This window comes from Thunnus albacares, chromosome 15 (assembly GCF_914725855.1).
Source record: "Thunnus albacares chromosome 15, fThuAlb1.1, whole genome shotgun sequence".
Classification (NCBI taxonomy): domain Eukaryota; kingdom Metazoa; phylum Chordata; class Actinopteri; order Scombriformes; family Scombridae; genus Thunnus; species Thunnus albacares.
In genome coordinates, this window is record NC_058120.1 from 27,723,432 (window position 1) to 27,736,064 (window position 12,633).

The 12,633-nt window shown below is 39.4% G+C and overlaps 1 protein-coding gene across 1 annotated transcript in view; it reads right to left on the reverse strand.

Annotated features, from left to right (window-relative positions):
- The window catches only part of LOC122998676 (transcription factor IIIB 90 kDa subunit-like), a 124,774-nt gene that overhangs the window by 79,583 nt on the left and 32,558 nt on the right, over positions 1-12,633 (reverse strand). The window contains exons 7-11 of the mRNA XM_044375642.1: positions 9,841-9,990; positions 6,172-6,265; positions 5,948-6,074; positions 3,929-3,968; positions 3,301-3,393 (exon numbers count right to left, since the gene is read on the reverse strand). Coding sequence (XP_044231577.1) covers positions 3,301-3,393; positions 3,929-3,968; positions 5,948-6,074; positions 6,172-6,265; positions 9,841-9,990 — 504 coding nt within the window. The remainder of the gene's footprint in view (positions 1-3,300; positions 3,394-3,928; positions 3,969-5,947; positions 6,075-6,171; positions 6,266-9,840; positions 9,991-12,633) is intronic.

A 12,633-nucleotide genomic window follows, 5' to 3' on the forward strand; every position in this document is an offset into this window, starting at 1 on the left:
GACCGCCTTCAACAACAGATCTAAACCTTCCATATGGTGCTGAATGTCCACAGCACACAGCGTTCAGGCCCTTTTATGGCCGCCGGAGACGATCTGCTGTCGTTCTATCCGTTTTCTCAGCTCTGCTATCTTTATCCACCAAGTCTATGTTTGCCAGAGCAGTTTGCTTCTCTGAAATGTGAAATTCACTTGTTTACAATGTGTACAGATTCCTGTATTTATTGGCAATTGACAAAATTTTTAATGATGCATTTCATTTGTTTCAGACTTTGTCTTCACACATAAAAACAGCACAAGGAAGGAAGGAGAAAACTGAGGCAGGGAGACTGTTCAACCTCTGTTCTGCTTCTCCTGCTCTGTGATGACATACACAGTGTTTTAATGTAGCAGATTTCATGGTAGAGTTGTTCTCATTAACATGTTTTTTTTTTTTTGTTTCCGTTGTTAGACAATGGAAAATGTCTGTAAATTTGATCGCAGCTCATAAAGATTATGTTGGCCTGCAGTCCTTATCAAAATGCCGAGCTGCATATAAAAATATGATGACAACGTTGTCAAACAAAATAAGCAAAAATACAAGTTAACGGTTGCAGCTGTGCCGCTTCAGTGGCTCTGTGTTGACATTTAAAGTGAGTGATGACAGAAGGTCAGAAGCAACAAAGGGTTTCATATTCAAATACAGACAGAAAGCATCTAATTGAGCTGCAAATGTGTATTTACGCTTGGAAGACACAAACAATGTTGGCAAAATAACTGAATAGACACTGAAACCACAACGGAGCCGTGACTGAGGTGGAGCACAGCCAGAAGGTTAAAATGCATCCGTTACTTTTATTTTGAAGGGGCAAATGATTGGCTGGTTTAAGACAGAAGTATAATATGATCAACAAGTCATTTTCATTGGCAGCTACAGTCAGAACTGTAATGACTCGAGTATGAGTGACTATCACAGTATATTTTCACTGATTATAGACAGTTTATGATCTGAGATTCTGCCCTACAGCTGGTTTAAAGCCCATTGAGTCGAGAGTTGAGATGTGTTTGGATGTCATTGTGTGAGCCAAAAAGCCTAAATTATAAATAATTCTTCACATTATTTGTCTCACTTTTATTATGTTGTATCTTATTATGCAGTTCATGCCTCCACAGGATTAATAAGGCAGCAGTGATTTACTATATGGTCAAATTGTATAATTAGTTGTGCATAATTGTACATCATAGTTTTAGTTTCCCAATTAAAAATAATACAATGAAATAAATAAAATAATTTCATCACATCTGGAACAATTGCTGTAGTTAAAAAATATGTCTGGTTTTGTATGTTTTTAATGATGTGTTGTGTTATGTGTAGTGTTTGTACGTTTGCTGTACACTGTGGTGGACAATAAACTCAATCAATCAATAGTTAAGATGCTGCAGAGCACAAATGCAGTGAAATAATTGTGTTTCCCCGAATCGCTGAGAATAGAAATGGCGATAAATACACATCCAGACAAAATAATTGGATCAGAATTTTTTGGCAGTCGTCTCTTAATCCCGGTATCTAATTAAGATGTGTCCTTTAATCAGCTGTAATTAAAATGTCCTCACTGCCCACAAGTCAGAAAAAGCAACTCGATTATCAGTTTGACAAGAAACGAGACGCCGCCGGATCAGAAAGCGTCTCAGCAGCTGGAGAAGCAACATGCCTGAAATCAGTGACAGCCTGCGACCCCCACCCCCCCCCCCACCCCCCCCACCCCCACCCCTGCACGCACACACACACACACCTCCCACTGTGTGAAAACAGGGGGATACGAGGGGAGTGTGTGTGTGTGTGTATCAATGAGAGAGACAAAAAGAGATAAAGAGCTAAAAGGTTGAAGCAGATAAGAAGAAAAAAGTGACAAAATGTCTGTGCTATTGTTTTTCTTGGGTGGGCCTGCATGTGTGTGTGTGTGTGTGTGTGCGTGCGTGCCTATGTGTGTGCGTACTTGATTGTTATCTTTGTGAGGGTCAATTTAAGTTTTGGAAGAGAGGACTTTATGGGAAAGTGAGGACATTTCGGTCTTCAAAAGGCTGTTTGGGGCTTTAGACTTGCTTTTGGGATTTAAGATTAGAAATGGGTTCAGTTTAGGGTAATGGTTCAGGTTCTCACAAGGATAGAGTGTATGTGTGTCTAAGATAAAGAAAAGACACACATACAAGAAACTGAGTGACTCACAAAGTGACTTAAACAAGCCGCACACATAAACTCAACCATCCCACTCAACCAATTCAACAGCTGGCCATATAAATGCTGTTACTTTAGTTTAAGAGACTGTGACACATCAAGCTGGCGTTCAAAATCTCATGTTTCAACAATATAGTTTTCAGAAAGACGAGCACTAACAACAGCAAAAGTTCCACAGTTTGCTGAACTTTAACACGCCAATTTGCACTGTGCCGACTTGACAGTGTTGACCTTTGCTGCAACAAAGAGCCGGAAAATCCAAAATGCTCCGTTTAATTCTTAATTGCTCTAAAGAAGCATGTTTTGCAGTCAGACAGACAGGAGTCGTAGCTAAATTGTCTGAACTTATTGTCCAATTAGTGACCGAGCTAGCTAGCTCGCTAACTGGCATTTAGCGACCTGTTTCGAAACAACGCACTGGTGTTGTTTACTGTGCTTTTACTTTATGGTGTGACGATGCCTATAAAGTTGATAACCATACTGGAGGCCTGAATGATGCTGTAAAGCTTACACACTAGAAACAAAATGTTTGGATGGAGAAAAAATGGAAAGTAAGCAGGTCTCATTGTAGACAAACAAGTGGGGCAAAATAAAGGATTTATCCTCTCCAAGGTGGATATTTTAGCATATTGCAGACAAATTTGTGATTTTTTTAGTTTATATAAATGAAATTGATGTGGTTTAATGTGACTATCGAGGGTTAGCTGTGTTTTGAACTACATCCTGCCTAAAAAACAGCTAATAGTAGCATGCTAACGTGCTAATTTTAAGTTTTAAAAACAACATGCTAATTGCAGGCATACATGTTAACGTTGGGATATTTCTTTTACGTGGCAGCTCGCTAACATGTAGCATGTTTGTGTGACATACTAATGTTAGCATCTCAACAGTGAAACGTCACAAATAATAATCAATGATGTACTGATTCAAACAATAAACGTGCGTCTCAACAAGTTCCAAACTGTTAGTACATGATACTAAGAGTTCAGAAACAGCTCTGGACCAAACATGTGACCTTCAGGTCACAGGACGGCCTCTAAAAATCACTCATTCGACTCTTGACCAGCACTTCTCTCTCTGCTCCGTACCTTCTTTAGCGTAGGCGGCGTAAACTCCTCTCAGTTTGGGTCTGCTGTTCTGCAGCTCTGTGTCTATTTCATCCTGGTAGCTCTGAATTTCATCTGTTGAAGATAAAAATGAACATTAAAAGTTTAACCCAGAATAATTCCCTGTCGGTAACATTACATGCGACACTGAAAAGCAGAGCTCATGTCCTTAAAATGATCGTGTAGGAGACGTGCAGGGTAAAGAAATTGCACATTGAATGCCTTTTGCAACCCTTTAAATTATATCTCCATTAGTTTCATAACTACAGTATAATATGCTGGTACTATAACATAATGTAAAGTTAATTATATATTGTGCAGAAACTAAATTGTGTGCAAAGCAGGGAGATGTTTCCTTTCACTCTGTGGCAGCGTTTCATTTTTTTTCTTGCTTTTACCACATCCAACACTCTCAGTCTGAACTGCATTTAGTCAAGGTTGGCCAAACGGCAGACACAGCGACAGACGTGTTCTTTGTCTACTATGAATGCCGGTCTAACTACTAGTAAATAGAATTTACTTTGCAAAATACATTAAAAGCAAGTGCAACCTGAGAGTCAGGACGCCTTTTATATGCAGGCAGACAAACAAACGAGGATATTATTCATACCTTCAACGTCATCCATCTTTTTCTTCAGCTCGATCTCCAGCTGGAGGGACGAAGTCAAAAGGAGAGAAATTGAATGAAAATTTTAAAAAAAAAGTGTTTTTCAATCCAACAGCCACTACAAGGTGGGATGATTACCAGGTGAATCATCTCAGGATAAAAAGGTCATCATGACACAAGGACTGTGGGTGGCTGACGGCGGCTGCCTTCACTTTCAGATGTACTTTTTTTTTTTTTTTTTTTTTTAAGTACATAAAACTAAGCTGAGTTTGATTTGGTGCGAGTTGTAAGATATCAGTAGGGTTACGTATCGTATCGTTTGGGTTTTTTCTGATACTAGTGCCTAAAACAGTACTTTTAAATAAATAAAACACAAAACGACGATCAACGACATTAAAGAATGACTTTTTTTTAATTGCAAAGGCAAATTTGAATTTGAAATTTAACTATATATTAACTTAAACAGTTTAATGTATACTTAAATATATAAATATAAATAAATACACTTAACAAATTTACATAAATTCACATAAATAGAACCTAACTACAATAATTTAACACTAAATAACAGTTACAGTACTAATAATGCCGCAATAAATTTTGAGCTGGGATCAATAATTGTCTCCCTGACACCGGGGGCCGGGGGCCGGGAACGCCCACACCGCCGGCTGATGTGCTTTGTATCGGGTCACGCAAGCAGTTGAACACGGTGCGTCTTTCAGCTTTCAAGTGTACTGCGTAAATCGCCAGATGCTTCATTAAATTTGACGTGTTCCTCCTTTACACATAGTTGTTTCTAAACGTTAGTTGGACGCTCCGGTGTTGGAATCCTTCCAAGTGAAATACAGTCACGCTTTAGACCATTTAAGCTTCAGGCATCTTAACCGTGTTTAAGGTAGCTACTAGCTAACGTTAGGCTACCTGCTGCCATCAGAACAAGTGTAACGTTAGCTAGCGAAGGCACTTACGTGGCACCGAAATGAGGCACCGAAATCTACCTTGCGATTTGGTCCGGTAGGTATCGGTCATACAGGAACCAGGTTTCAGTACCAACCCCAGACACCAACAGCAGTTTTTCTGTACTGTAAAAGTAAATATTTTATTATAATATATTCTTTTACTGCTGTATCTGGTAGAAACCTTGTACCAGTATTTTGCTGTATTTCATGGTGACGTGAGAAAAGGTTGTCTGATTTCTGAGCTTCTCAAAAAAGGAAGTAAAATTTTGATTAATATGAGAATCAAACTCTCTTTGATTAGCAAAAAGTCCTCGATGCTGTTTCTGAAGCTTCCTGCCACATCTTGTGGACTTTCATTGGCGGATGTGACTGAAACTACATTCTTAGGTCATGTGGTAACAAATAAACCATCTTCATAACAATTTAGCAAATTCAGTTGATGTGGTTGGAAGTTTGGAAAGAAACAAGCAAGTTGGACTTTGTGTTTTTCTGTCAAGCTGTTGTTTCCAAGTTCAAGAATGAACCTACGAGCTCAGCTCCTAGTTTAGCCATAAAGTTGTCAGTTTTGACTCCAGCATCTCAACAAAGATTAATCTCTTCATGCTGGAAGCATAAATCCTAATTTGTTACGTAAAGAAAATGTTCTTATCAGAAAGCTGACCATGCATCATTTTTTTAAAAAATGTTTCATGCTACTCAAAATGCCCGAGCACAGTTCAAAGTCATGAGTTGCCTGAAGCCAACTAGTTAAAAGCCTCTAACAGTCTCAGATCAAACTGGAATTGAAGTCGTCCACCTGCTGCCTCTCCGCTGAGGGTGTAAATGTACAGAAGAGAGAACTTTGATTTATAGGTTAATATACGTCATTAATTATTGGAGACAGCCTGAGGGCTGCATGTAATTTTAATAATCCCTCTGAGGAAAGTGCATAATTTCAGAGGCAACTGCATTTATTACAACATTTTTTCTGATTTCAGGGATAGTGTACATCTGTTGACCCTCAGATCAGTTTTAAAACTTTGCGATCCAACTGTCTTAACTGCTTAGGATCTCAAATATGTACCTGATGGGCTTTTTTCTTCCTCAGCCCGGCCGTATAGCAGGGAGGGTCACACTCTTGGTCCAGATCCATCCTCATGAACTCTTCGATGGTCAGCTGACTGGTGGGTGTGTCCTCAAACTCTACCAGTCTGATGCAGGATTACAAGGTGCGGGGTATCAGAGAATATTAAGATGAAATTACCAAATAAAAATCAACAAATTAAGATAAAAACTGTCACCACTCACCTTTTTCTTAGCGTGCTTTCACACACTTTTACGACACTGACGATTTCTTTGATGGTGCGGCGAAACTCGTGCATACGAGCGGCGACGAGAAGAGCTGAAAGACGTGAAGAACACGTTTCGATGAGATTCAAGCAGCACCGTCACTCATTGTCTGATTCTACACTTTATTTATACAGTAACTTGACCTGTGTCATCCCTAGAAACCACAAACGGTACAAACACTACAAAAAATATGAAGGATTCCAGTTTACTGTGTGTCTTATATAAAGCAATGGATATAATAAAAAGAAAATACATATACACACACATACATACACACATTATAACACTATATCATCAAGACACAAACACAGGAATAGACGTGACTAAACACTCAAATATTAAGAGCTTAAATGATCAACTTAAGCAGCAACCATTTGAATTTTATTATTTACTTTTCCAGCAGAAATGGCAGGAATTTGCTTGTTCCAGCTTGTTAAATTTGCTGCTTTTCTCTGTTTTATATGATTTTAAAAAGACTTTTGAAGACGTCATCTTGAGCTCTGGGAACATTTATCACAATTTTCAAAACATCTCACAGACAAAACGAATAACTGATTAATGGAGAAAACGATCAGATTAATTGATAATGATCGTTACTTGCGGCCCTTTCGGATATTTTGTGGGTTTTTTCCAAGACGTTTCTGCTTGAGCACCTTAAGACTGGAGGACAGAGCAGACAGGATGGAGGCACCTCAGCCTGCAGAGCCAACAGTCCGCCCCCGCACAAAAACACAGTTTTAAAAAGGAGTAACAACAACACTAATATTATGCAATGAATTGCAGTGCGAGCCTTGAAGGGGAACAGTTATATAACCGTCATTAGAGTTGCCTCGCTCAAGAGCCTGTTAAAAGATAGATGCATGCTTCTACTTCTACATGCACACTTCTAACAGCCTTTAGGACTGAAGTGGTAGCTTTTAGCTCTGCTGAGGACCTCCTCAAACATTTCATTGACATTATCTTGACACCACGTAACTGCAAAGTTGCTGGTTTTCCTTCCTAAATGCAGAGTCATTTATAACTTTACCTTCGTGACCTTTTTGTCTTTGATATCATTAAAAGTAAGCCACCGTGCGATTTCTAAAGTCTTCTACCTCTAAAAACTTTTTGCAGATGCATGTTTTCGGTCTGTCGAGATATTTGCATCATATTTGTGTACAAACTTTTCCTTCTTCCATCTCGGCGTATCCTTTTCAATGATTTATGATAAGCAATTAATTATTCAGGCTATGCAGCAGAGGAACAGAGAAAAGTCGAAAATTGAAACCATGAGCGTAAACATGCACAGAGCAGAGGAAGCCGGTGATTCGGTTTCAGGACGTCTTAGCTGGTAATGCGTCAAAGCCGAGTGTATTCGGGTTGACACCAGCCAAAAACTAACAAGGAGAGAAGAAGCTTTGAGCTCAGCTGTTTCACATAAACTGCACCACAAAAACTCCGAGAGGATGACGGGGGCCGGCGTGGCTTCACCCACAGGTCTCGTTGGCAGACAAACAAACAAACTGTAAAATAGGTTTGGAAAACCGTACGAGAGGCAGGAAGCTACTGTAACTGTTGCTGGATGAACCTTTGAACCATGTTTTAATAGTACTACAAACCATACTTAACCTCCAGTTAATGTGCATGTGTTACATTATTGATCTATATGAGAAAAATACACATTTCACTACAGGAGGAGGACGTGTGTCAGGTTTTTTAATGTTACCTACATATTTGCCATCATTGGGCATAAAAAAATCTGCTCCAAATGAAGACTATTAAATAAAGCACTTGCAGGATACATCAACTAATTTTAAGACTGAAAATCAGAATGGAGGATAACGATTTAATCCTTTAAAATTTGAAAAATGAAAGTTTCCCATCAAAAGGAGGTCTGATTGATCAGCAGTTATGAGTACATGAGCGTCCAAGTCTCTCTCTTCTTCTATCCTATCCCTCTATCCCGTATTTCTGTGCTGGACCATCAGACGTCCCGGGACGCCCCTCTCTCTCTCTCTCTCTCTCCTTTTGGCAGTCGGTGCTTCATTTCCAGACATCTTGGATCTGGATCTTCGTCTTCCAGGAGAATCAGCTTCACCTCTCGTGTCTCTCTCTCTCTCACTTTGTAAGAATAATGTGCTTGAGTTCCCCCCCTCTTTGTGTGTGTGTGTGTGTGTGTATGTGTGTAATCTATCCTCTTTCCAGGTCTTCGTCGTGGAGAGGAGGCTGTGCGGTTGAGGTTCTACCTGTTTTGGCAGATCCTGGAATTCGTTCTTCATATACAGTATTTTTGCAACCGATATGGATTCTCCATAGTGTCATTTACTGTTGTTGTATGTGCAGAAGAGAGTTTAGTAGTTTTTTTCTTTATTTGAATGGAGGATGGAAGGTTAGAGGATGTCAATGTATGACGCACAGATTGTAAAGCCCTTCGTTATTTGTGATTCGGGGCTGTTTAAATAAAGTTGACTAGTTAAATTCCTCAAAAGACCAAAACAAGAAATGGCAACATTTGTAGGATGTCCAAAACTGAAATTAATTTTACTTGCATTTTTTCCCCATAATTTAGGCTTCATAGAGTAGAGATTGACAGGAGATGACTATATATATATATTTTTAACCATCAAGCCTCCAGAGTGCCCCATTTAAGACCACATCAAGCCTTCACTGGTTACCTGTTAGTTTTCGTGCCTCGCATCAGACTACCTGTCACTGAAAATATTTATATTGTAACTAACTAAAACCCATCTGTTTAGTCCGGCTTTTATAATTGTATGGTTTTATTATTTATACTTATTTACATTTTACTATTTTATTATAATCTATTTATTGTCTGCAGTCTTTCACAATTTTATTTTTTATTGCTTGTATTATCTTTAATTATTTATATTTTATTATCTTAGCTACACGTCTTTTATTGTCTTATTCAATTAACCGTTTTGTGCCATTTTATTTGCTCTGATGTGCTTTAGACTCTAAATCCATTTTTAACATCAAACATTTTGTCAGTCGCTTGTAAAACACTTTGAGTTTTACGTTTAAGATTTGCTCACACTCACAAGTTGATCCTTGTAAAGTTTACATGCAGCTGCTGCTTTAATGCAAACATACTGTACAATGTTGGTTTGCTTGTAACTTCAGCCAGCGGGTGATAACTTCATAGCAAAATATACCAAAGAGGCCAGACAGGAAAAGGATCTCATCATAGGTGGTTGGTTTTCATTAACACCTTTCATCACTCTGACAATGTTGCCAACTGCAGAGTAAAAACACTTTGCCAGCATTATGAAATCAACATGTTCATTCCTGCTGGATAAATATGAGACTGTAGGGTTCAGATAAAAAGAGTAAAGACTGAGTAACAAATACTGACAGTTACTGAGCAGCTTTTTCTGGAGTAGCTGAGCTTGAAGTATTTTGATTAATGGCACGTTCACGTTAGATGCCAACAGAGCAGACAGAGTTAATCACTCTCCTTTCCCAGATTTTTCTCACAAGACTGGAACCAGGAATCCTCTGATGACAGGCCCTGTTGCTCGGAGCCTTCAGACAGCAGCCAGCCAGCCAGCCAGCCATCACTCACCTGCAAGACTAAATCCTCCGCGGTACAGACAGTAGATGTTAAACACCGTCTGGTCTCATGGTTACCTGCTCCGCAGAGTCCCGACGGCCGTCGTCCTGTGTGCATCCAGTCCCTCTTCATCCTCTGCACCAGTCTCATCGCTGTCATGGAGACGTCGTGGTTTTTCTCCCCGAATTCAAGCATCTGGGCGAAACGGGGGATATACAGGCACGGGTCTGGAGGAGACAGTTTAGTTTATGTAAATGTTATATATATTCAGGCACTGCTTTAGTTACAAAGAGTCTTTCAGACTTGTTTAATTCTCTCTTCGTTAGAAAGTTGGATGAAGCAACTGGTTTTTAAGTTCCCATCTGGATCCAGATGCAGATCCAAGAAAAGTTTCTTCACGCTTCAACATTTTCACCATTGTTTTCAAGAAAACGACTGTATGTAATATGAAGCAACTACAACCTGGAAACAGCTTTCAACCTTTAGTTTTACGTTTAAGTGAGTCGCTGTAATTTACCTTTTAAGCCGACATGGACAACAAGTCCTAAAAGTGCTCACAATCATGAAAAGCTTGAACATCTGCAATTCAAATGTTTTCTGCTGATGAAAATCATGTGATAAGAGTCAAAAGCCCCGGAAGCAGAGCGAATATTATATAATCATTACGTATTGTTACATATTGCAAGTTGTGTTCTTTCTCTCCACTTGTTTCCTGACTGTCAAACTAAAAGGTAAAATGCCAAAACAGTCTCAGCTCGATCGCTCTATAAAATAACTAAATATAATAACTAATATAACTAAAATGAGACAGTTTGTTGTGATCACATTCAGTTATTGTCTCGATTAACAGGAGAGGAGAAATCATGAGAGAGAGCGTAGACAAGCCCATCACGCTTAAGTAACCGGGACTCAGATCATATCTGTTTGTTTCTCAAACCCTGCTGCCAAAAAAATCTCCCAGAGTTCCACTTTAAACAAAACCGTCCAATAAACCGGCTGCTTGTGTCTCCATGTGTCGTTTGTTTACAAGCCCTGTACACTTGTTTTTTTTATGGGAAAGGAAATGCAACCAAGTCAATTTTTCCACTCTGGTCAGACTTCTGACCAGCAGCTTGATTCAAACTCATCCAGATTTAAAACATATTTGCAACACTAAGCCTCCCAGTATAACCAGTCTCCTACTGCTGGCTGCTAATTAGCTCCACTGGAGAAGTTGAGGATTAACATTTTGCTCAAGTGCACCTCGCTGCAGCCTGTTTCTCATTCAGTGTCCAGATTTTCTCGGCTGGCGAAGAAGGATTTGAACGGGCAGCCTTCCAATCGCGAGCTCGCTGCTCGGATCTTTCGCTGCTCCGACGTCTCTGAGACACTCGCGCAGAGGAGAGTATCATAAACTTCATGGAAAAATACTTTTCTGATTCTGCTGAGGGGAGAAAAACTATCAGAAACACCTGCTTTTGCCATGAAAACAGCCTGGCAGGGGGCCAAATTGCCTTTAGTCTTTTTTTTTTTTTTTTTTTTTTAAGTCTAAAAATGATTTACCATGCTAAGAAGTCTAATTTAATAGTGAAATTAGAGACGTCCTCTTTCCTCTGTAGCCAGGAGACAAAAAAAAAAAAAAAAAAAAGGGAGAGTTTCATGCCCCGGCTATGACAGTGGAGTCAAATATCTTTGAAGTCAGTGACTGCGTTTAAAGAGCAGTCCAGTGGAAAGCTGGTAGAGCCAGCTGGTAATAAGATCCAGGCTGATCCCTTCCCCCCCTCACCCCCCCAACCCCCCTCCACCCCCCCTCTGCACCATGTAATGATACGTCTGCAGAGCTGGCCATCACTGCTCTGAGTTTTACTGTCTGTAAATGCAGAGTCTCCATTGAAAAACAGGCTGCTTAAGAAAAAAAAAAGAAGAAACCTTCTTTCACTGTCGAATATAAAATCAATCTGTGATGCTCAAACAGCCCGGGAGTTATTCTGTGATGGTGTGCTGTAGTGTACTTTTTTTGTTTTCACCCCGTGTACCCATTTTCCCCCCTCAACCTGCCTCGCCTACTTCTATTTCTGTTCCCCACATTCCCCAAAATTACTCCGACCACCCCCAGAGAAGGGCCGTGAACTTGCTCCTTTCGATCCGACGGTGGAACAAGGCTGCATGAATAACATTAAAGTGTTATCGTTCAGCTGTGGGGAAGCTGCACCCTTCCCTCAAAAAAAACCCCAAACTGACATGAACCCGCAATGCATTCTGGTCTTTGTTCTGTGACTCTTGATGTAGGAATTGGTCTCTTGAGTTTTCTTTTTCCTCTGATGGATTTCTCCCTGTATGGTTATTGAACGTAAAATGCAAAAATAATCATCTTTAGACAGACGACTGATGATGTTTTAGATCGTTGAATCCTTTTCCTGACGTCAAACTCCATTGACGCTATTGGAAATATTTGAATTTGATGATATCGTAATGTTTGTGTGTCATAATACACAGAATTTATAAAAAAACACATCAGCAAAGACTGCTGGATGCAAACATATCAACCGGGAAAAGCTAAATATATTGATTTTTGCTTTGTTGGTTGTTAGTTTGTCTTGTAGAGATCACAGAGTGAAAGGTCATGTTTATCCACCAGTGTATTTACTGCTATAAAAAGGAGTTTAATGCAGTGTAAAACCACTGAGACTCAATTAAGTTCTCTTTTCAAGCAGTAGTAAAAGCTTCATGCTTCAATTTACGGACATTTTCAAAGAAAAAAAAAAGTAGCTAAATTATATACCATTATTGAAGATGCAGTCTTAAAAATGTGCTTAAATTGGTGGTTGTTTGACTCGTGATGATCATGAATTTGTGCATCTGATCAATTTGACATGATTTTTAGAAAAGTA